A 26,320-nucleotide genomic window follows, 5' to 3' on the forward strand; every position below is an offset into this window, starting at 1 on the left:
TCATCCAAGAATCACAGGGCAGTTTACAATATAAAAACATAAAGATACATAACATAGTAACAAACAAAAACAATATCCCCCCACAGTATAATGGTGATGGTGATAAATACATTATAAAGAGATACAACTCAGTAACTATGTAATTCACACTTGACAATATAATACAGTCAGAAGAATTTGGTCAGAATTGACAGAACAGATGAGGAAAAGCTGGATGTGGGAAGATTAATGAGTAAAGGAAGTACTTTTTTCAGATGGAGCAAAACTAAATTGTGGAATTTTTTTGGCCACAGTGTGCAGAGTTGCTTCAATTGACTGGCAACCCCAGTCTTCCAATGCACTTGCACTGGCTCCTAGAGTTGGACTTGCTGCATTCAGGGTGCCATATGTGATTAAGAGCCAGTGTGGTATAGTGGTTAAGAGCGGTGGACTCATAATCTGGTGAACCGGGTTCGCATCCCCACTCTTCCACATACACCTTGGGCTAGTCACACTTCTCTGAAGTCTCTCAGAGTGTTTGTTGTGGGGGAGGAAGGGAAAAGGAGATTGTTAGCCACTTTGAGACTCCTTAGGGTAGTGATAAAATTGGATATCAAATTCTTCTTCTTCTTCTTCTTCTTCTTCTTCTTCTTCTTCTTCTTCTTCTTCTTCTTCTTCTTCTTCTTTCTCCATTGTATCCTCAAAATAGCCTCAGGGTAGGATAAGACTGAGAAACACAGATTGGGTTAAATTAAGATCTGTGTGATGATTTGAATATGGATCACTCTGGTTTTCATCCAAATGGTTTATCCAACTGTTTCTCTTCTATTGTTCAGTTCAGTGGAGGACTCCCATGGATAGAAGTAAATTAATGTTTTATTGATTCCTCCTTTCCTTTTCAGCCCACCCCACCCCAAAAAGAAACTGTCCCAGAGAACTGGGAGAGCCTTTGGAATAGCAAAGGAGGCAACCCCAACATTTTATCCATTGCAGTAGATTTCAATTGTGAGCACAGTCCATCCACACACTGTTGAAATATGAACCTAAGCAACAGGAAAATTAGATAGAACCTCAACGCTTTATCCATTACACCACATTACAGCTGTGAGCACATTCCATCAAGACGTTATTGAAATACTTGGGAATTTTTTAATCAAGAAAAAGGTGTCTCTAGAACAATTGAGACACCATTTTCATGATTAAAAAATTCCCAAGTATTTCAATAGCATCTTGATGGAATGTTCTCAAAGTTGTAATGTGGTGTAATGGATAAAACATTGAGGTTGTATCTAATTTTGTCCCTTCGCTGAGATTCATATTTCAGTATCATTCCTGACAATATTGTTTTTCTTTCTTTGCTTAATACAGATGATTACTGCACTGCAGTTTAATAATAAAACATTTACAGGCATAGGCAAACTTGGTCCTCCAGATGTTTTGGGACTACAACTCCCATCATCCCTGACCACTTGTCTTTTTAGCTAGGGATGATGGGAGTTGTAGTCCCAAAACATCTGGAGGGCCGAATTTGCCTATGCCTGCTTTAGTACACCTCAGAACAAACTTGCCCTCAACTTGCATGTTTCACCAAATTCAAATGACACTGTTACAAAAAGCAATTTTAGTTTGGGAAGTTACATTTGATTGCCTTTAAAAAGGCAAACAAAACTCATTCATCGCTTCTGTAAATGATGAGCAATGGCTTCAGTGTAAGCAATCTTCGTCCTCCTACCCAGTCACAAAATACAGATTAACACATAGAAATGCATTATATATATATATATATATATATATATATATATATATATATATTCCTTTTCCCCTACCTCACACAAAAAAACCTGGGGGAATGAGAACAAGGGTAATGTAAGTTGTGTTTAATTTTCTGAGTCTGTTTGTAATGAAATGTATGAGTTTAATCAGTGATATAATTGCTTTCATGTTAACTATGTGATATGTGAGTCTAATTTTATTTTTCTAATAGGAGTGCAGTTCACCTTTCACACCTTTCATTTGGAAGATCATCACGACTACTTACTAATCACGGAGAATCGCAGCTTCACTCAGCCTCTGGCACGCCTGACTGGCTCAGAACTTCCGTCAGCAATCAACGCTGGTCTCTATGGAAATTTCAGGGCTCAGTTGCGCTTTATTTCTGACTTTTCAATATCATATGAAGGATTTAATATTACTTTCTCTGGTAAGGCAGCAAAATGAGCTATTTGTATAAAGTGGAGGAACATTTGCTATTTCACTGGGCTTGATCTCGAAGAGGCAGAGGTGGTGGTGTTGGGAGAAAGCAACAGTCCAAATATATTTGTTATGACGAGTAACTTTCCTTACACTTCTTAAAAATAGACCTTACAATTGTTTTTGTTGTTGGTTCTGTAATAACAATCTCAGTTCATCTGCTGTGGCATTTTCAGTAGTGGACGCCGAAGAAAATGATAATAAACTGTAAAGCACATAATTCATTGGGAAAATCACACTGTATCAGAGTGATTTGAAGTCTAATTTCAAGAAGTGGGATTCCAAATGAGCCCATGAGGAAATTGGCCATGCTTTTATGCTGCACAGTTATTTTGGTTCATTTTATGTGTCAGACTCAGAGACATTTATAGCTCTTATAGGAATGGTAAGCACGCATCTCTCAGACGCTATGAGTGTTTATGGGCATGGTTTTTTAAATTGTAGCTGAATTGCCTATTTACTTATATGATCATTTATTCTGAAAATGTATCTGAAGGCTAAATTGTACCTGAGGCTCAGGTACAAATGTGTGCTTGTTATAATGAACAGGGTGGGTGATGAAGAAGCCTTTAATTCTTTTTGAAGCAATAATTTGATTTTTTTGCCTCTGTAGAATATAATCTTGAACCTTGTGAGGATCCTGGGACTCCTCAGTTTGGAAGCAGAATAGGATTTAACTTTGGAGTTGGAGACACTCTAACATTCTCCTGTTCTTCTGGATACCGCTTGGAAGGGGCTTCAGAGATTATCTGCCTCGGTGGTGGCCGAAGAGTGTGGAGTGCACCTCTGCCCAGGTGTGTGGGTACGTGGTCAGCTGCTTTCATTTGCTTGTATGTGTAGTCATTGTCCATGGAGTTGCAACTATACCGCATGGATAAGCATGATACCACTCCAATTAGTTCCGAAACAATATAGCCTTTGCATCTCCCATGTCTTTTCACCTTAATTTGTCAGGTTTCTTGGTTCTATTTGCAGGCGAATGTTGAACCTGCAGTCAGTGTTCAGAGTAGGGAGATATACGCTTTTAATGATCTTCCTACATTACAAATAATGCATTTTGGGAGAGCTCCATCACAAAGACCTTTCACAACCCTTGAGATTTGCCTGGGGTAGAAGCTCCATAACAGCGTGTGGGGATTACTGTATTTCATCTGGCAAAGTGTAATGTTTCTGCAGATGAAACATTTGCCATTGTGCAATACTGAATCCTACCCTTCGTTTTTAAATTTAAGGAAACATGAATCCCAAATCTAAGTTATCCACATTTTTTTCCATTTGTTCTGGCACTGAAAGTATGACATACCTATTCTTTCTGTATTGGGATTATACCATTAAAACTCTCAAAAGAAGAGGGGGTATTGTCTTAATCTCTCAAAATAGCATCCCTTTGTTTGGAATAATGAATGAGGTTCTTAGGAAATGGATTGTTGTGTTGTATAAAGATTTTTTCTTTGAGTGGCTTGGAATTTAGAAGCAAATTAAAACATTATACATTGTAAAATCTTAATTTTGCCATACATTTTCCTAATTAAGCCCCACAGATACATTTTATCCTTCCTTAATTTAAAATGTATTTAAAGCTCCTGAATAGAGAATTGCACTTGATAAAAGAGATTGTGCTCTACTAACAAATTTCCTAGGCATGAGAAATGTCACCCTTGTACTGCAGTTTTATCTAGTATTAAGATGCCCATATGTTCCTACAGCCTTCCTGCATCACTTAGCTTCTTCTATGTGTGATATGGAACAGGGCCAGGATTCTCAATAGTTTTTTGAAATTTCAAGTTAATCTGTCAACCAAATAACATGTTCATTTGAGTTTTTCCCCATGAGAAAATAGTGCATGTTCAAAATACTGCCATCTCTCCTTGCACTGCTGAATCTCTCTTACAGTAGAAATGTTTGGGGATTTTGAACAAAAAATTATTATGCAGAAATTGCAAAAGAGATACTTTTGCAGACATACCCTGTCACTTCACCTACCCAACTTTCCACCACTGTGTTTGGTGGACAGGTGTTCCTCTTCCTTTCCTTCTGACCTAATAACACCCATCACGCATTATCTCACTCACTAAGTTTTTTTGAAAAGAGTGGAAGGGCATTTCTTCTGCAGACAATAAATCCAAGGGCTAGGCCAACTGAGAAACCCAGGCAGATGTCAAGTATACCTCAAACAGCTTCTGCTCTTTTGGAGCCATTGACCTTCAAGCTATGAGTGTCCGGCACTTTAAGGCCTGTAGGATATGTAAGTGGGGAGGGTGCTTTGGATTTTCACCCTTCTTCCATTATGAGAACTAATCAAAGGCATTTGAAATGTAGGGCTCATTTTCAGTACTGGGACCTTTGTTTCAAGGAATCTATTGCCAGTTTTACACTCACATACAAGCACGTTGAGTCTTGAGATAATGTGCAAGCCACCACAGAATCCAAGCATGGCACAAATGGAAATGCAGTTTGCCGTTGCCATTGCAATTGCAATTTATGTATCTTGGGATTATTCAAATAAAATAAAATATAGAACACTCTGCAAAGGTGATGTACAAAGGTGTTGCAAGTGGTGCTTCTTTGTAGCTCTTACCAAATATGAAGATCTGGGATGGCACAGTCAGTAGAGCATGAAACTTGATCTCGGGGTCATGGGTTTGAGCCCCACATTGGGCAAAAAGATTCCAGCGTTGCAGGAGATTGAACTAGATGATCCTCATGCTCCCTTCCAACTCTACAGTTCTGGCTAGTTCCTTTTGTGCACCAGCCCACAGTGTGTAAGGAAGAAGGGGTACAATGTTTCACACTCCAGTTAATCAGAGATTGTGCTGATTTATGACCTAGCTCTACTTTCTGCATATGTGTACATGATGAAAAAATGAGAGGGGGAACCAGGTTTAAATATTGGTGGTGTGTTTTCATGTGCAAGGGGCAGTTGCTTGTTCCAGGATCATCAAAACATTATTTAATCAATGTAACTTCCATGTAAATATGATTAGGATAGGGTTCCATGAGTAGATTAGGTGTTTTTGCCAGAACATAATGTACTATTGTCACCCTGGGCTAACTGATGAATGTAGATGAAATGGCTTTTTTCATTCCAACTTTTTATTGCCTCTCATCATAATAAGATTATTAAAGGTGATAAAACCTGCCATTTTCCTTCCTTCCTTCCTTCCTTCCTTCCTTCCTTCCTTCCTTCCTTCCTCTATCTTTCTCTTTTCTTTAATTGTGGGTTAGACCATGCATATCACTTAGTTACACTACACTTGCAACGTGATTTCTTTGTTTTTAATAAAGTATTCACAACTTTCATTCAATCTTAATGCAGTTTCTGTATGGAACTTGTTTCCCTCTGTTATTTTATTTGGTAGAATTATTTTTGCTCCCTTTGATTGCATTGATCACTTTTGAATAAATCTTGGTTTTCCATCATTATTTATTCCACCCACTACTGTGCTTCATTTTATTGTATCAACACTGGAGATGATTTATTCTTCCAAAGATTGTATAAGTATTTCCCAAGGCATTGTTTCAGGTTTATTGCCCTGTTTTCAGAAATGTCTGGAAAAATGAATAGAGGTGATACAAGTGGAGCAACAAAATCAGAGATAAAGATTTCAGAACAGAAAGTTTAAATAATTAGTGTGACTAATAATAATGTACAAATATAACAATTAGTACATAAACATATAGAGACAAGGGAAATGTGTCTCGTAGATCAGAATCAGACATTTATTTTTGTCACAGAACTTTAGATAGCGGCAAATGTATATGATATGCTATTTGATAGTATTTACACTTCCCACATAAGTGAAACGTTTGATGTTCTCTGTTGAGCTATACCTCGAATTCTGTTTTGCTTACAGCTGAATGTGGAGCCTCTGCCACAAATAATGAAGGAATTTTGCTGTCCCCCAATTACCCACTCAACTATGAAAACAACCACGAATGTATCTACAGCATTCAAGTGCAAGCAGGAAAAGGAATCAACATATCTGCCAGAACATTCCATTTAGCACAAGCAGATGTTCTTAAGGTACGTTGTGATTTTGGGCTGATGTATTTGTTATCTCAAAACATATATAATTCATCTGGTTATCCCACTGTATTAAAGGCAACCAAACATTTAACTAGAGTGGATACCTAACTTTACATCACCACCATTACCATTATATGGACCATTACATACTTTTCTATAACCTTATGTTTACAGGAATTAGTTTATTGGTTTATTGATTTATTATATCGCCAGTATGAACCTTGAAAACAATTTTATATTTGTAGGCAAGTAATAGTAATCCGTATTTGTATTTTTGCATGTTTATTTGCAAATAAATTTATTTGCAATTTGATGAATGTAAATTTAAAATAAATAATTGTAGTAGTAAATAATAATAGTAGTAGTAATAAATTCTAGTGGGATTATAGTCAACTGATGTGTTAAATTAATACCTATGTAACATCTACCTGAATCTTCTTAAACATGTTTCATTACATCCATTGTAACAATATTTCAGAAACAATTTATCTTCTTCCTCCATTTAACAGATAGTCTTTATCAGCATTTCAATTTGCTTAATTCATGAATTAAGTTGATAAGCCAATTTAGTTTTTGTTGTTCGTTTGTTGTTAACTTTTAGTTATTTTCTTCTTCTCATTGGTAAGCTATAATGCTATTAGGCCACATCATTTTCATGTGTCCTAGCACAGTGTCACATATGTGTTTCACTCAAGAATGTCTCCTTCCATATCCTACTGAAACTCATAATGCAGTCTCAATTGCACACAGTGAAAGGCTTTGCGGTGGGGCTTATTGCCCTTCCATTTTTATTGGAGTACAACTCTCTGCATAACTGAACAGAGGCTGGCTGGGGCTGACAGGAGTCAGAGTTCCATAACATTAGGAGGGTCACAGGTTCACTGTTATTTAAGTAATTACTGTAAGAACCCTGTTGGGTCAGGCTGAAAGACCATCTGGTCCATCATTCTGGTCCAAATATGGCCAAATAGATACTTACAGAAAGCCCATGATCAGGGAACAAGAGCAACAGCTCCAGGGTTTTCCACCTGCTGAAAGAAAACCAGTCTTCTTGGTGAACATGGTGATTTTCGTAGGTTACCTGGGGACATGACTTCACAGGTACCATTAGATAAGCGAGTGGGAAGGAAATGGGATTGATGGAGGGTGATTGCAGCTGCATGCATACCAAGAATGGGAAGGGGGGCAGTTGCACTTATTTTGTAATTCAGCTGAGCACATAAGGACTAATAAGTTTCTGTTACATGCTAGTTAACCGTTGCAAGTTTGGTGGCATTATTTGTTTCAGCCAATTGATATTCCTTCAGTTTGTGTATGGTTTAGATCTCCACCTTGTGCATCACTTACTAACACTGAATCTCATTTTCCATTGTATTGCCCGTTCAGCCAGTATGGAGAAATTCTTTTGAATCTCTTCATGGTCTAGTTGGTTTTTCACCAACCTGAATAATTTGGTGTCATCTGCAGGCTAGAAGACTAATGGTCTCATTTGGTGTTAGGCAGCTTCATGTGCTCATATGTTCAGTGGAAAGGTGAAAACAAGGCTAATAATTCAGTCCTATGCATATCTGCTCAGAAGTAATTCCCATTGAGTTCAGTGGGTCTTACATCCAGGTAAATGAGTATAGGAATGCAGCCTAAGATGTGTGGGGTTTTTTTTTTCCTTATTCCAATATTTAAGAAATCATTTGATATAAAATAACATAAATATGAAGCACACCATATTAATTTTTAATGTTTTCAGTTCACACCATAAGGAGAAAAATACTTTTATGTTGATATAAGCGGATACCAAATGTTTGTTTTGTATTTTTTAAGTACAAGATAAACTTTTAATCCTTTGTGTTGTACTTTGTGTCAGAAATGAAATGTAGATTTTAGTCAAGTGCAAATATAAGTATTCCTTAAAGATTCTAAGCATTAAATATAGCATCTATAGATAATCCAGCTGAAGTTTTAATTCACCATAAACTAAAAATGGAACATGACAACTTCTGATCTGAAACCTGTATTTGAAACTGGCTGAATGCTATTAAATACAGATTGCGTCTTGAAATGTTTTCATCATCAAAGTGCTGTTTCAAGCGTATCTGCAGGTGGAGAAAACCTGCTCAGGATAGGAAGTTGAATGAATGAATGCATGAATGTTTTTGGCTTCCAAGTTATATATAGATTACGTTGTCCTTCCACCTTTCAACCACAGTTAATCTGTTTGTTTGCTTTCAATATCAATCTGCAAAACTCCTTATTTAGTGAAATTCTTCAGTGGTTGCTTTCATATCACAACTGGAAAGAGATCACATTTATTTATTTATTTATTTATTTATTTATTTATTTATTTATTTGTTTATTTCATGATGTGGAAATGAGTATACTAAATTATCACTTACTGTGTATGGATGCTAACATTAAAATATTGGCAGTGGCAAAGCAAGTGCAGGAATTAAACAAATAAGCAAATTCTGTGCTGAAATGGAAACCCTGTTCCTGGCTACTCCCTGTGCAGGCTTTGGCTTTTTTCTTTTTCTTTGAATTGACTTAGCTTAAAAAGAAGACAGTGTTTAGAAAATAACTCGTGCCCAACATGTAATAAGGAAATGCAACAACCTCGATCTGTTTCCTAATTGAAATATGGGACTTACTTTGCTGTTTCTCCGTCATGCCTATTTAAATTATGCAAGGCCAATTTGTTTTACAGATATATGATGGGAGGGATAATACTGCACACTTGCTAGGTGCATTCACTGGTGCTTCCCTGCGAGGACTGACACTGAGCAGTACTTCAAATCACCTTTGGCTTGAGTTTAATTCAGATTCTGAGGGAACAGATGAAGGTTTTCAGCTTGTTTATACCAGTAAGTATTTCAGAAAGTAGAAGAAGGGATAGGGTACAGAAAAGCCATGACCGCTCTGTTCCTCATCCTGAGAATGGGGCATGCAAGCTCATTTTCAATGGATAACAGACACTTCTACATTGGTGTTTTGGGGTGGAATTGAGTCACATACTGTCAAATACAAATTGCACAATGATGGTTGGTTTGGAGCGCATGTGCAGCAAACCCACTTTATTTGTAACACAGGTTTTTTTTTGGGGGGGTAGGGGGACAATAACGAAAGTGATGGGAAGATGCATGGGAAGTGTGAGACAACATTTTCAGGACACAACATTGCCTAATGCCCCCACAAACAGATCAGACTGAATGCAGAACAATTTGCACATCAACTTTGAATGTTCCTTTTGTTGGCATGTTCATGGCACAGAAATTAAATTATTTAGGTTTAAATACACACGCACACCCCTCTAAAATGAATGACGAATCATGTTCCAGCAAATTTCCTAGTTTGGTGACACTACTGTTTTCTCTTCTTTCACAGGTTTTGAACTTTCTCATTGTGAAGATCCAGGTGTGCCACAATTTGGGTACAAGATAAGTGATCAAGGCCACTTTGCCGGCAGCACCATTATTTATGGATGCAATCCTGGCTACACACTCCATGGAAGCAGCCTTCTTAAGTGCATGACTGGAGAAAGAAGGGCATGGGACTATCCTTTGCCATCTTGTATCGGTACTAGATTTCTCTTTAGCTTTTGTTGTTGTTTTGTCGTTTAGTCGTGTCCGACTCTTCGTGACCCCATGGACCAGAGCACGCCAGGCACTCCTGTCTTCCATTGCCTCCTGCAGTTTGGTCAGACTCATGTTTGTAGCTTCGAGAACACTGTCCAACCATCTCGTCCTCTGTCATCCCCTTCTCCTTGTGCCCTCAATCTTTCCCAACATCAGGGTCTTTTCCAGGGAGTCTTCTCTTCTCATGAGGTGGCCAAAGTATTGTAGCCTCAGCTTCTTTAACTTTAACATTTGCCAGTGTCACCAAGCAAGCTTTGTGGTTGAGAAGAGATTTGATCCTGGATTATGCAGCCTCAGTCTAACTACTCTGTTACTATACCTGTGCAGCAGAAACAGAATACAGGTACTGAGCACAGGTCTTCCGGGATGTGCTGATTTAGCATCAGCTTTGACCTCTTGCTTTAGCACAGAGAGGTTTGTCAAGCCACCTTTTTCAATTGGTGCTTCCCGTACTTAGGAAAAGAGTTGGCACAATACAAATGTGTTTGTGTACGTCAGTGCACACTAGAGAGTCGGCAGGGCATTGATACCCTTTCTATTATAAAATCAGATGTCCTGCAGCTTACAAATTATAACTATCATGATGGCGTATGAGCTCTATACGGCCAGCTTCTTAATCTGCTCTTAATGCACACACACATACATGCAACCTGTAAAAAGGAAGGATACTGGGGTTTTGTGAGGCAGTGATGGCCCACTTCTTTGCTGTGCCCAGGCCACTGTGGGATCATCTCCATCAGCATCCCCTCCCTGCCCTGTTACACTTGGGTTGCTCTCATGGCTCTGGCCCTGTCTGTTGGGCAGCAGGGGGGTTGCCTCAAGTGCCAGAACACCCTGGGTCAGCCCTGCTCTGAGGTGCCTGAGTCAGAGAAAAAACACCTCTCTGCACCACTTCCTTTGTTGTATAGGTTGCTGACATAGCTGTTATTTTAGTTTCATTTTTTATTTAAAATATTTTTATATCTCCTCTTCTTAAAATAACTACAAGGTGATGTACAATAAAAATATCCAGTACAAAACGGCAACTCAAAAATAGTTCAAAAAATACCCCAACAACAGCAACAGCATTTCACAATTACCATAGTAGAAATCATTCAACTGGTATCAGAGGCCAGGGCACACTTGGCTGGAAGCTCACTCTCTGTCTTACAGAGAGGCTGGATACTATTGTGGAGAAGGTCTTGCCATGAGCTGATCTCTGCAGACCACAACATAACTTATAACGTATCCTCTAAAACTCTTAGTGGGCAGGCAGGTCTATATGAGAGAATATGTTCTTTCATGTGACCTGTTCCTAAATTACTCGGGGCTTTATAAGTTAGTAACAAAATCACTGGATTCCATATCTGGAGAGGACTGTCCTTCAGACACAACTGCGGACATGAAACCAAGCCTTACAAGGAAGTACAACAAAGGAGTTATGTCAACTTCCCCCTATTTCCAAATTATGCTTCCTAAGCCCTGGGGCAAAGACCAAATTGAGGAATACTTTGCTCTGTCAATAATAAATAAAGAGAGCCCCATAATTGTCATGGAAGCCATGAAGTCCCAAGGTAGACCACTGTGATGTAGATGCTAAATTCTCCAGGATGGTTGTCCTGGGGTTCGCCAACACCATACTCAGCGAGTTTGGTCAGGGTAGCTTCTGGGCAGTAGCTATTTTTATTACTGGCATGAAGAGGGAGGTTTGTTTCTAGAAATACATCTTGTGGGAGGGAAAGTTTACCTATTACCTCCCCACCCCCGAATGGAATGGAAATTGCTCCTGTCACAAAGACCCTTTATCTCTTTGGTGAAAGTTTCACTCCCAGTAGCAGTTTCCGCCTCCCTAAATTGTGCCACAGATTAAAGTTGCAAACTAAAAGATACTCTGTTTTTACTCTTCCTCTGACAGGGGATCTAAGATAAACAGATGGCACAATTAGCATGATTTAACTGGTGATCTGGGCGACAGAAAGACAGGTCACAGTTTATGATAAGGATAATGCAAAATGGACAGAAATGACAAACTTTTTAAAGGTTTAAAAATGGGGGCGAGGGGAGATGCCCCTCTACCAACTTGTTCATGAGTATGGCAAACCAACCTTAAACCTCAAGAAATTTCACTGGAATTTTGTATCCCCTCAAAGAAAACAGCAGAAATCCCTTCTCCGTTTTCACATAATGGAGATGTTTCCACACTAATGGGAATGAATGTTTGGCTCATCACTTATACAGACATTTTGGCTGGTAGACAACCTTTCTCTTCCTTCTAATGCCAAAGAGAAAGTATCCGATTCTATGCAGATAATGGTTGAATTATAATAATCATTTTTTAAAAATAATAAAAATCATACCATTAGGAATTTGACCTCACATTTGATCTCATAACATTAGGACAAGAGTATTTTTGACTAGTCTCCAGCTCTCTAACATAACATAATTGGTCATGAACTGTGAAATAAATGAACGTGAGATAAGAAATAGTTTGTCATAAATGAAAGGTAGAACAGAAATATTAATAGAAACTTTATCAGAAATAATTTTCTAATTTGCTTTTACTAGCTGAGTGTGGAGGTCGTTTTAAAGGAGAATCCTCAGGAAGAATCTTATCTCCAGGCTATCCTTTTCCTTATGACAATAATCTGCGGTGTATGTGGATGATTGAAGTTGATCCAGGAAACATTGTCAGGTACTTCAATGTGATCTTATTTTGTGGAGAACCAAAGTTTCAAAATAAGAAACGTGGCCTGCAAAAGTTTCATTGGCATTCCAAGGGCTTTTTTCTTTTCTTTTCTTTTTTAACTTTCAATTTTTCTCAGTATTTAAATAACAGCCTGAGTTCTGAGAGCAGCTTACGGAAGCAAACATATAAAGATGACCTAGATGTACATTGGACAAGTGGGCCTTTGTCCTGGGCAAAGAGAATTCGGCAGTATTCATTAATCAGTTTAACTTAGATTCCACACTATCCCATGTAAATAGAGCAGCCTGCATTAATTTTTCTATGTGTTAATAATTCTGTCTCCAAGGCACTTCCAAGCTAAAGTAGTTGAATGGTTTGGAAGCTAAAGGAGAACATTTTTAAAAAACCAACAACAACACACCTTTGTAATTGTAGATCTATTTTTAAACAAAGCAAAACAAAACACACTTCACATTATAAGTAACGAGTCCAAAAAGCAGTTCCAATATATATATATATATATATATATATATATATATATATATATATATATATATATATATTCTTGTTAACCTGATGTTAAAGAGGTACAGAAGATGTCTTATAGGTTTTATTGAGCTTTGTCCAGGTGGGAAGTAGATCTTCACACCCTGAAAGTGGAATGTCTCTTCTCCGGCAACAGTGTCAACTCTTCTTGGGAATCACGGGGAAAGGTGCTGCTGTGGGATGTTGCTGGGAGGGGATCAGAGCTCACTTTCATTTGACATGTGATGTGATGGTGTGTCTGGACTGCTGTCCTTCCATTGCGTAGTAATGTCTCATGCAGTTCCCAACAATTTATCACATTGTCCAAGAATAACCACCATGATAAAAACAAAGAACTGAAGTCAAGGTCTAAATGCACTTAATATATTTATTTAATGTATGTACACAATTAGACCTTGACATCAATGGTTTATTTGCTGTCAAAGGTTACACTGCCTTAAGCTTTAACTTTTGGGAACAAAAATTTGGCTGCAGTCCTATAGCTGCTCACCTGGGAGCGAGCGCTATTCAGCTCACTGGGAAATTTTAAGTAGGCATGTAGAGAAGTGCACCATTTTTTGCAACAGTTTTCTTGCAATTATAAGTTCTGTGGATTGTTAAACCACTGATGTTATTAACAGCCTCCAGTTTCTAGCTTTTGATACTGAAGCATCACATGATATTCTACGTGTCTGGGATGGTCCACCTGAAAACGATATGCTGTTAAAAGAAATTAGTGGCTCTCTGATTCCAGAAGGCATCCACAGCACTCTCAACATAGTTACAATCCAGTTTGACACAGACTTCTATATCAGCAAATCTGGATTTGCCATTCAGTTTTCAAGTAAGTTCATATATGCATATTATTGTAGAATGGTTCTCATTTGACTAGATTTTGTTTCTTCCCATTTTGAAATCGATGGTAGAAGCTGATATAGAATAATCCACAGGTTAGTAGATGTTGTCTTTCATTTGTTTGGAATGTGACAGACGCAATCATATTTATGAACAAATGCATAATCATTTATATTTTTTTGAAAATAGAAGATGAGGTGGACGGCTAAAGAACAATGCTCTCCCATGTCAATGTTTGTCCTCTCTTTTTATTTATATCTCTATATATTACTAGATTTTTGATTATTACTTAACAATGTTAAGTGATACCTGGACATGTCTCAATTCTATAAGGCCTTGAGTTCAATGTCTGTACAAATTTTTGTTTTGTCCTACATAAGCCTTTGTGATTAGATTGAAAAGTTCTGCTGCATAGTCTCTTATGGACATTAATATGTATTTAAATATAATTGTCATATAATATGTATTTAAATAAGTGACTGAAGCTTTATCTGGGATTTAAGGTTATTTCACAGCAACATTGCCATATATTGAGATCTGCTTTGAAGGCTGTCTTGCAGGTACACCTACTACCTAAGGCAGTTTTTCCTCAAACCTGGGTACCCAGCTGCTGTTGGACTACAACTCACATCATCCCTAGCTAGCAGGACTAGTAGTCAGGGATGATGGGAGTTGTAGTCCAACAACAGCTCGGGACCCAAGTTTGAGAAACACAGACCGAAGGCGAGAGAGGACTTTTTCAGTTGTGCTACCTGCTTGAGGAATTTGCTCTCCAGAAAAGCTTACTAGGTGTTCTTTCTGTTGTCTTTTAAGTACTAGTTGACAAATTTATTATTTCTCCATGCGTTTTAATAGTGCTTTTAAAATCTTTGCTGGTTTTTTCCCCCAAGGGAAAGGATTGCTCTGAAAATCCTTTGTGTGCACACAGAATGTCACAGGGAGTACACCACTTCCTGAAATACAATATGTCATAGAATCCGATTTGTGATTTTAAATAAATTAGAGCTCTCTACTGCTACAGCAGTAAAAGCTCAACATAATTTTATAGTGGGTTTTCTTGGCTGCTTTAGCTGCCACAGATCTTGAGTCCTGTTATCTTTAATCTGTGACTGGTAGCTGAGCAGATTCCTAATAGTTTTTACTGATGTGGAGATATCTGTATATTTGCAACGCTCTTGCTCTGAATGTCAATTTTTAAATTGCAAGCTGCCTTCTCTTTTAAATATGAAATGCAGTCCTTTATTTTCAAATGTCTGCTTCACACGAAGAAGAGGGCTACTGAGAGCCCAAGAAGATCTTGATGTCTCTAGTGTGTCGGGGTGGGTGGGGGACGACACCCAATAGGTTTGGGTTCCTCTAGGGCAAGGACACACAACCATTGTCAGCACTCTCTGTTCAGTGTTTTAATTCTAAATGAGGAGAGGAACAAAACATGCCCTTTAAAAAAAGGCATACCCATGTTCTCAGATGCAAAACAAATGACCTTCTGCCAGACAGACAATATTGTATTGTTCCTTCCACACACAATTTCCCTCATAAATGTATATGGCAGGAGTGAGACTAATCTAGACTGTTGTTCTCAAACTAGAATTTTGCCTTCTTTCTTCTTCTTCTTCTTCTTCTTTAAATGAACAATTGTTCCTCAGCGTAGTTGGTTGACTTGCTGCTGTGATTACTGTATAAAATGCAGTGCCCTGGTTGTAATACCCTTGTCACTCCTAGTGACCAGTTCCTTTCTCCAAAATGTTTGTTGTTTGTGAAATGTTTTTTGTTTTTGTTTATATATGTTGCTATAAAACAGAGGAAGGCAGTTACAGGATCATACAATTGTAGCGTTGGAAAGGACCCTGAAGATCATCTAGTCCAACCCCTTGCAATTCAGGAATCTCAACTAAAGCATCCATGACAGGTGGCCATCCTACTTCTGCTTAAAACATCCAATGAAGTCCACCACCTTCTAAGAGAGTCCATTCCACTTTCTAACAGCTCTTACCATCAGAAAGTCCTCCCTGGTGTTTATTTGAAGTGTCCTTTCTTGTAACCATAAAGAAGGCTAATCACTGAAGAATTGAATTATGGTCTGGAGGAGACTCTTGAGAGTCCCATAGACTGCAAGAAGATCAAACCTATCCATTCTGAAGGAAATCAGCCCTGAGTGCTCACTGGAAGAACAGATCCTGAAGCTGAGGCTCCAATACTTTGGCCACCTCATGAGAAGAGAAGACACCCTGGAAAAGACCCTGATGTTGGGAAAGATGGAGGGCACAAGGAGAAGGGGACAACAGAGGACAAGATGGTTGGACGGTGTTCTTGAAGCTACCAGCATGAGTTTGACCAAACTGTGGGAGGCAGTGGAAGACAGGAGTGCCTGGCGTGCTCTGGTCCATGGGGTCATGAAGAGGCGGACACGACTAAATGACTAAAAAACAACAACTTCTTGTAACTTGAAGCCATTATTCAAGTCTTACCCAAGCTTGCTCCATCTTCCATGTGACAATTCTTTAGATATTTGAAGAGGGTTATTATATCACCTTTTATTCAGGCTAAACATACTCCCTCAGCCGTTCCTCAGACGGTTCGCCCATTTTAGTTGCCCTCTGCACATGTTCCAGCTTGCCGATATCATTTTGAAACTCTGGCACCTGGAACTGGACAGACTACTCCATATCGATGGCCCAAGAATCACATGTGTATCCCATGTCCTAATTTCATGTCAAATTTGTCTTAATTTCAGGTGGGTGGCATGGTGGGTAAAATGAGAGACAAGGGAGTAGCAGAAATATCAAAAGGGAGAAGGGTGATGCAGAAATATATAAAGAAAGGATATGGAAAGAGAATAAGGGGATGCCCCATCCACCTTTGACATCAGCCCTGTTCATTGCTGGAATGTGGACCTCAACAGACTACTTTGAAGGAGAAGTGGCCATTGATTGAAAAGAAGGTTCCCCATGCCTACTATAAAATGTCCCATTTGTGCTGCTACAGTACCGGAGCATTCAGGCAGTGCCAGTTTTTCAGACAAAACCAAGCAATGTCCTTTTGCTTTATAGTGAGTGTTTCACATCAAAATGAATGTAACAATTGGTCTATATAAGGTCAGCGCTGACAATGTCTTTGTTCCCTTGACAATTTTCTGAGTGGAGGCTTTAAAAGCCAAATCCTAATGCTGAGTGTATGAACTAGCTGTTCTCGGAGTCAGATAAATTTGCTAGTGGTCTTATTAAAGAAATATAAAAATATATACCACATCTCTGAGATTATTATTTTTTCCATTTTCAAGATAAAATTAGTCAGTCTGATATATTAGTTGGCCTTTTCATACCATCAAATTGAAATCATTCTAGATCCTCACACTTCTTTTTGATGACGCGAAACTATATTTTATTAAACCACAAAAAAAATGCTTTTTATCTGACCCAAATGCAGAATCACAATATCAAAGGGTGGAAATACTCGTACACTCAATTTCCGAGAGATTCTCTTTATCTTTCTCATTAATCCTTTCTCTTTCGTTAATCTTCTCTCTTTCATTAAATTCTTTTAAAGTTGACATCTGATCTAAATGGCATGCAAGATAGTCAGAATGTCACCGTAGTAATCATTGGTAAGATTCAATGGCTTTGAATTGTTGACAGTCAAAATTCTTTGAAGATTTGGATTACTGTATGTATCCTAGTTTCCCTTTGCTGGTGTATATATATATATCTACACTATGACTATGGTCTGAAGCTCAACAAAAGACCCTGATGTTGTGAAAGATGGAGGGCACAAGGAGAAGGAGATGACAAAGGATGAGATGGTTGGATAGTGTTCTCGAAGCTACCAGCATGAGTTTGACCAAACTATGGGAGGCAGTGGAAGACAGAAGTGCCTGGCATGCTCTGGTCCATGGGGTCACGAAGAGTCGGACACGACTAAACGATTAAACAACAACAACATATATCTACACATGCGATCCTAGCTGTACAGCAGCTTTCACCAGGAAAGGAGATCCCAGATTTATGGTACCAATTGTTGAGCGGTTTCAGGCTTTCTAGGTAAACAAAGGGTCCCTTTCCCTGATAGGTTAGCCGAAACCCCAGGTCACATTGGGCAATTAAAGACACCTTGTGCAAATGTGTCAATACTTGAACTTCATTTAGCAAGTCAAGAGTCTCCATGGTCTTTGTAGTCCTTACAACTTTTCTGACTGAGCCTTTTAGAACTTAAGAAAAGCCCCAGGTAATCAGACAGAATGTTCTTCTTGTCAGTTTTGCAGAGTGGTCAAGCAAATCCCTCTAGAAACCCCATGAGCAGGGAAGTATCCAAGTTACTTTTGCAGCAGCTTGAGTTCAGTGACATGTTGCTTCTGAAGTCTGAGGTTCTGCTCACTTGGCTTTATTAGATTCATTACTTTTGCTTTTAACAGATGCTTGCATACAGATCTCTCCCCCCCCCCCCCCGTTTGACTTGTGCTGCTCCTTGCAGGTCTTGCTTGACCTCTGACAAGCCCCAAATCCCTTGAGGCACTCCCATTTTGGCTCAGGATTTATCCAGATCTGATGTACATCATTAGCTAGTAGTGCAAAGTGAACTAGGGAGATGGATATATACTGAATATATAGATATAGATATATACTGAACTGGGTTTCTATCATCGTACTTCATTGGAAAGCAAGTGGCTTTACATGAACTAGAGAGGCAGATGTGTGCATCTGTGTTTGTGAGTATGAGTGTGAGAAAGAGGAGAGTGGTGGATAAATATTATGGCCTACCTATCTAAGGGATGTGGGTGGCGCTGTGGGTTAAACCACAGAGCCTAGGACTTGCCGATCAGAAGGTCGGCGGTTCAAATGCCCGCGACAGGGTCAGCTCCCGTTGCTCGGTCCCTGCTCCTGCCAGCCTAGCAGTTCGAAAGCACGTCGAAGTGCAAGTAGATAAATAGGTACCGCTCTGGCAGGAAGGTAAACGGCATTTCTGTGCGCTGCTCTGGTTCACCAGAAGCGGCTTAGTCATGCTGGCCACATGTACACCGGTTCCCTCGGTCAATAAAGCAAGATGAGCACCGCAACCCCAGAGTCAGTCACGACTGGACCTAATGGTCAGGGGTCCCTTTACCTTTTAGCTATCTAAAATGAAGTTTCCTTGAGGATTAAAGTAGATTTGATATAGTATGGCCCAATCTGGGCTATTCAGAATATAAGGGAAGTGAGGGTTAAATTGCACTCTGGGTAGATATAAGGGAGAGGATTACTTTCCCCTCCCTTTTGCCCCTGAAATCACTTTTTAAAAGTATTTTCCACCCAATTGGAGCTGCTTCTTTTCAGAGCTCAGGAAGAAGTTAAACTAGTAAGAAGAAATGGAGGACCAATTTAGATTCCTTCTCTCAACCATTCTAACTGCATGGGTGCTTAATAGGGATTCAGTGTTGACCCAGTCAGGTCTCCCATATTCCTGCGCTGTTCTATCCAGATTGGTACTGGGACCGGTACATGTATAAGCTCTCAAGCATGTTGAGGATTTTAACTGCAGTAGCTAGAAAATATGAAAATGGGGGGGGGGGGTCATAAAATGAAAAATTCACTGAGAGCAAGAAATGGTTCTGAAGCAAACTGCAGAACATTTACAAGTGGAATGATTGTAAATTAGTCTTGGGAAACATTTAATTTAATATTTCCATTTAATGACCTTGGCAATGGATAAAGGAATGAATTCATGAAAATTGCTAATGGTACAAAGTTGGGAGGCATTGGTGAAACAGAGAGGATAGAAAGATTCAGCCGTACTATATAACTTCACGGAATGCAGTAATTGAAAAGGAATGAAACTAGATAGTACAAAGTATAGGAAAAAATGCATTTGGAGACTAATATGAAGCTAACACCGCCAGTCTGCTTGAAACAGACATTTTGAAGATGGTAGAAGAGAGGGACCTGGGGATTTATTCATCACAGAATGATGATGAATCATGAATGTGAAATAGCTACAAGGAAAGCAAATGTGCTTCTAAGATGTATTAGGTGAGGCAACCCCAGAAAATGCAGGGAATTATTAATTCCACTGTGGAAAAGCATTTTGAATACCTTTTGCAGTTATTCTGACTGAAAGTAAACAAATCAAAACTAGAAGTGCAAACTAGATACAGACTAGGAAAGGAAAAGAACAAGTTTGCTTAGCTTTTAAATTTAAAGGAATTGTGTGTTTTTAAACTTGCCACAATGCTTTACTTGAACTATTCTGCTGATGTGCACTGTTTTAATCTTGATGTTTTGATTGTTAGTCTTGTTAGCACTTACGGGTAATCATGTATAAGAAGGTAGGAATAGTGGTTTTAGCCAAGATGAAACTAGATGATTTTGTAGGGACCGAGTTTCCCTTGAAAGCTTATTTTTCCAGTAAGAACCTAAATGGAATCATGATGGATCAGGCCTTAAGGCCAGCTAGTCTAGCATCTTCTGACCCACTCATTAGTCCAAGAGATATGGTCCACTTATAGGCTTGCTGTATTTCAAGAGGTAAAAATCCGGGCACTAAAAGTTGTTGAGCCTGATATCCAGAAAAGTCTGGTTATATTCCAAAATTTACAAGTGGCTCTTTACTACTTGCATTTGTCTTAATTTTGGCTACTTCTCTGAGTGGGAAATGTTTCCATTTTGACTATAATCTGTGCAATACAGCCAGAGAACTAGGATTCCGGTGCTGGCCTCTTGAAGAGAAATCACACATATACTGTACTTTGAACTTTAACCACTTCATCTCAAGATGAGGCACAATAGGACTCCTATCTTCTAATCTTGTAGAGAAGCACAAAGCAGAAGACAGCGAGGACAGCTTCCATTGAGCAAGTTGCTCTGAGAAGCAACACAATTAACAGGAAACTAAAATATTATCTTAAAGATTTCAAAATAGAACATGTTTGTTCATGGAAATCATTCCATAATTCAGAGAGCAGAGATCTTCAGTGCCAGGGAGCAGGAAATATAATCTTTGTGATAACCATGTTTGGATAACAAGCTCTGTGTCAATTTACAGGCACCCTAGTATACATCAAAAAAGTTAGCTGAATTATAGGTTAAGTGTTTCAATAATTGAAGTATTTCAATAACAAGTTATAATGCAATACAATATCAGGTACACATATGCACATTTATAAAGAGTTGCGTTTTCTGAGCTTTGCAGCTTTCTTTCAAGACTGCATTGCAGGTCTCATTGCAAGGTTATATATAAGAAACTTTATCTTTGTTGAAATTTGTGCATACTCTACCAATTTTCATGGAAAGCAATGAAAGAGGTGTTTTAGATAACTAATAGAAACAATGGGATGCAACCCACATTCCAGTATGAATTTAGGGTACACAAAACAGGAACTCAGGAAGGCTAGATATGAGAGGATGAGAACAATACATTGCACAAAATATGAAACATGAGGAAAAGGGGAAGATTAAAGCAAGATCTAATATTTTGTTGGAGAACAGTAATTTTGAAAGGAGGGGAAATGTCTTGTGTACAGTAGTGTCAATAATCTGTTAGTTTTTAACATTAGTCTCATGCCCTCCTGGAAACACCATGTGCTCAGTTAGCACCAGTATGATGTCTGTAATATGTGGCTAGTCCACAAAGGAGGCTTTTGTCTTGGTAAAAGAATTTTTGGTAAAAGTGTTTATGGAAAGTGTTCTTGATTATAGGCCATTTTGCTCTTGTCTCATTTGTTCAATGACACAGAAGAAACCAAACTTACGTTACCTTTTCTTATTTAAAATAATGTAGACACCACCTTTATTTTGCAAAGAAATAGCAAAATAGTTCATAAACAAATAAAACCAGAATGTCACAAGAAAATCAGTTCAATAAAAGAACTATAACTATCATATTAATCAAGAACTCTGGGAATTAATGCCCAGGGAAACAAGTACATTTTCAGCTGTCAACTGAAAAATCCCAAATTTGGAGTCTGCCTGATCTCCATAGGAGATATTTCCACAAGGTAGGCACATTTTGCAGAGGGTAGGTTCAAACTATGGAATGTTTCCACAGACAACTGCAAATTTACCAAATACTGGTATTCATGGTCAGGCAAATGCCTGGGTAAACACCCAGGCATTTGCCTGACCATGAATACTAGTATTTGGAAGAACTATGTTTAGGATGTTAGTCTCCTGAATACAATGAAAAGAATATTTTCCAAACTGCCTGTCAAGTGATCTTGCCCAAAGTCTAATTTAGTTAATTCTTTGTTTGAGTTCTTTTTTGTGATCTCATATTCAGTTTGAGTTACTGTTTTGCCTTTTCTTTTGCCAGCTCTAGCTTTTTCCTGGGAAACAAACAAGTAAACAAGTGGCTGATGGCTAAATCCTTTTTTTTGGTCAGTATTGACAGGTCCTAAGTGAAAAGTGCAAGCATGCTGATTCAATGAAAAGAAAATGTATAATGCAATTTAATCTGTCAAGTTTTTTTTCCCAAGGGAAGCAGAAATCTTTGTATTTGAATGCTTACAGAATATTTTAATCATAAGCTTTGGCTCAGAGTAAAATGTCAACGTTACTGCTGAATGCTACTAAGTCTCTTTTGCTGTTGGGATGCATGGCTCTTAATCCCATTGGGTTATTTCCAACAAACTCATCCCACTAGCACAAGAACTTTCACATTGGTAATGGAATATAATCTGCTGTCTTGTCCCTGCACACACTCTATGCCCTCCCTAAATGTGCTCTAGAAGGTTTGGGAAACCCTCAGAAAATATTAGCAGAAAGGCATGGGGAGAGGAGAAAAAAGTTATTTTGCACAAGCAAAAGTCATTGCACTAACTGACAACTTGTTGGATAAAACACATTAATTCAAAATAGGCATTGTTGAAATGATGAATTATCTATGAGTTTGTTCCAAGCTATATGAAAGGGGGGGGGAGGTAAACCACTTCACCCATCATGTGGCAATTTTTGGTGCACCTGGTTAAGTAAAATGTCATCAATTTAACTGGCATTATTTCAGTTCCTTCTTTGATTTTTATCTTTTTAAAAACAAATAAAAACACACACGTTTGTGTAACTAGTTCAGCAGATCTCTTTTACTGGCATATTTCATTCTATGCATTGATATGCTACATTAAATCTGATGAAACGTGATTACAGTCAGTAATCAAAACAGATGGCAAATAAAAGAAATAATTGCATATAATAATCATTTTAGTGGACAATATATTTCCCCGAAGAAAAGAGGCCTAAACATCTCATTGGCTTGCATGAGCCATTAAATTGTCTTTTCTTAAAACATCTGTAGAGTGCAACTTGTTATGAATCAAAATGTGATATTTTTGCCTTCCTCCTAGGTTCTGTAGCCACAGCATGCCGTGATCCCGGAGTCCCCATGAATGGAACCCGAAATGGGGATGGGAGAGAACCTGGAGACACCGTCATTTTTCAGTGTGACCCTGGCTATGAGTTGCAAGGAGATGAAAGAATAACCTGCATTCAGGTAGAAAATCGGTACTTCTGGCAGCCCAACCCACCAGTCTGTATAGGTATGCAGAAACCAAGGGAAGACGCAACTGCTTTTCTGACTTTGGAAACATGTTATAGTTACACAGCCACAAAGCCAAAAGTCAATAGCTTATTGTTAACGTTGAATTAAACACAGATACCAGGGCAGCTCAGTAGTCCTCAATAGGACGGTGTTTTACCTTTTAAAGAGGATAGATTTCTTGCAGGAGGAAAGGAAAGAGGACAGCTCCACAAAGAGACCAAAGAGGAGAATCTCAATAGGTGCTGAAGAAAATTGTAGGTTTGTCATAAAAGCACTCTCAATTATAGCCATTACACCTAATGTGTTTTCAGTGTAGCTAGTCTTGATCAGAAGCAGAATTTCTTCTTTGTCTCCTGAGTTAAGGAGTCTCTTTGTCTTTTGGGAGACACAGAATGAGCTATTGATTCCAATGAAGAGTGGCTACACTGGAAATGTATTAGGAGCAATTACTCCAGTTGGAGTAAGGTGCAATGTTTCTACAATGGAAGGATGCTGTATAATTTTTCATGAAGGAATAAAAAAAAAAAATTACATTTTTTTCACCTTTTGACATTTTTTTTGAGGGGGCGGAGGGGAAGAGAGACTATCCCCATTTTTGTGACAGAATGGCAGAATGTTTTCACAGTCTTAACAGGCACTTCACATAGTCTGGTCTATAGCCAGATCCCACAAATAAGTCAGGTCAGGAGTTTCAGGCCCACATATAGTTTCAAGCGGGCAACTTACTCCATGAAGGTTGAGAGCAAACTAAACCTTTTTTCAACTTCTGCCCCTAGTCTACCTCTCCCAGGCTCCTCTAGAGACCCTGCCTGGCATATTTCCTGTGTTGTTAGGCTTGCAACAGCCTGAAGGTGGCATATGGTTCCTCAATCTCAACAGAAGGTTCCTGTGAGGATCTAGGTCAGGGGTAGGCAACTTAAGGCCAAGGGCCGGATCTGGCCCAATTGCCTTCTCAATCCGGCCTGCAGATTGAAACACATGAATCAGTGTGTTTTCACATGAGTAGAATGTGTGCTTTTATTTAAAGTGCATCTCTGGGTTATTTGTGGGGCATAGGAATTCCTTAATATATATATATATATATATATTTCAAAATATAGTCCAGCCCGCCACATGGTCTGAGGGACAGTGGCTGGAAAAGGTTTCCCATGGCTGGAAAAGGTTGCTGACCCCTGATCTAGGTTCTCACCAGCTCATGTTCATCAGCTTTAGTCTCCTGACCTCCAGCAGCAGACTTAGTGGCCTGGAAATGGACTGACTCCTTAGCTAGAGACTCTGCAGCTTCAAATCTTGGTTGCTGCTGCACTCTGGGGTCATGACAAAAACAGCTTTAGGAACGCCATGAAGTCTTCTAGTTGGGAAGGGACATCCTGAGAGCTCTGGTGCATGTGCTTTCATGCCCATGTCTCTTTGGATCTTAAAAACAATGGAAGCTTATAATTTTTTTTTAACAAAGAAAATTGTATTTTAAAGATGTTCATTTTTAGTACCAGTTTTTTTCACCCACTAAAATATTTCTGCAAAGTCTCTTTCTTGTAGAGCTTTGCTGTTGTTGTTTTCATACTGATGGAATTATACAGAGAATCATTTGCAAAAGGAGCTGGGTTGTTAGTTGCTGAAACACAGATCTTTGTAAAGAATGTTTTTTAGTGAAAATTGATCATTTTGCCTTATTAGAATTTCTGTGAGAGAAATTCGTTGTGACATTTTTGTAAATATTTAATATGGGAGATCAGATTGTTCTGGGATGGGCAAACATCTAACAGCTTTGTTTTCTGTGAAGATCTGGAAAATATGATTACCCCCAGATGTGTTTAAAAACAACACCAACACACAACAAAGACTTTAATGGAACTCTGCTTTTTTCCTTTGGGTTTTATTACGTAAAAAAAGACATTAAACAAAAATAATTAAATCAAAGACACCCAGAAACTCACATCATGTTCTGCCAGTTAAAATTAAAATGCATGAGTGCTTTACTCCATTCTCTGTATTTCCACAAGGCTATCTCATTTTAATCCGTTTGAACAATGGATTTGCAGCATCTGTTTAGATTCATGTTTTTATGAAACAGTGTGTTGGCGCAGTATTTTAGCCACTTCATCCCAAACATTTATTTGGTGATATTGAAGCTTTAGGATTGGTCAAATCCTTTAAAAAAAAAGCAATCAGCCTTTGAATATATAAAAGTATTTTTTGAATGTTGTGGGTGGTAATTATTCAGTACATGTTCAACCTACAACAGTACAACTTAAAATATGCACCTGTGAAAATCAAAGGCTGCTGAAGCATAGGCATGCCACTTTATTATATTATACTTTCAAATTGATCAGCGCAATGTAGGTGCAAATAGGCTTGCCATATTCCCCAAACTAAAAGGTTGTTGAGCTTTTTTTTTGGGGGGGGGGTGTCCACCACCACCGATCCCACTGATCCCACTCTCACACAGATGCATGATTCCTCATTCTCAGTTACACAAATAAGACACCACACACACACGCACATGGCCACCTAGACTGGAGGTTGGGGGGCAATTGCCTCTTGTGGCAGCAATTTGTATAATTTAGCTATGTGCTGTGCGAAGAAGTACTTCCTGATTCTCCCAACATTCAGTTTCCTTGGATGTCCACGAGTTCTATGGGAGATGGAGTAAAAGAAATTCTCTATCCACTTTCTCCATACCATAAGTCATTTTACACACCTTGCTTGTGTCTCCACTTAATCCCATCTTCTGTAAAATTAAAAGCCCCAAATACTGTAAACTTGCTTCTTAGTGGAGCATCTCCATCCCCTTGTCATTTTGGTTGCCCTTTTGTGATTCGAGGACCCGATCCCCGCTTGGGGAATAAAGACACGTGGACATGGTATATAAGGTTAATGGGGAAGAAAAGGCCA

General features: G+C 38.7%; 1 protein-coding gene across 5 annotated transcripts in view; it reads left to right on the forward strand.

Annotated features, from left to right (window-relative positions):
* Nucleotides 1-26,320, forward strand: part of CSMD3 (CUB and Sushi multiple domains 3) — a 591,548-nt gene that overhangs the window by 403,657 nt on the left and 161,571 nt on the right. For all 5 annotated transcript variants that reach the window (XM_083516438.1, XM_083516434.1, XM_083516435.1 and 2 more), the window contains 8 exons: nt 1,964-2,179; nt 2,843-3,031; nt 6,084-6,253; nt 8,955-9,111; nt 9,632-9,823; nt 12,427-12,553; nt 13,714-13,916; nt 23,232-23,423. In XM_083516438.1, coding sequence (XP_083372564.1) covers nt 1,964-2,179; nt 2,843-3,031; nt 6,084-6,253; nt 8,955-9,111; nt 9,632-9,823; nt 12,427-12,553; nt 13,714-13,916; nt 23,232-23,423 — 1,446 coding nt within the window. The remainder of the gene's footprint in view (nt 1-1,963; nt 2,180-2,842; nt 3,032-6,083; nt 6,254-8,954; nt 9,112-9,631; nt 9,824-12,426; nt 12,554-13,713; nt 13,917-23,231; nt 23,424-26,320) is intronic.

The sequence above is a fragment of the Podarcis liolepis genome (genome assembly GCF_965112155.1).
Source record: "Podarcis liolepis genome assembly, chromosome: 8".
Lineage (NCBI taxonomy): Eukaryota > Metazoa > Chordata > Lepidosauria > Squamata > Lacertidae > Podarcis > Podarcis liolepis.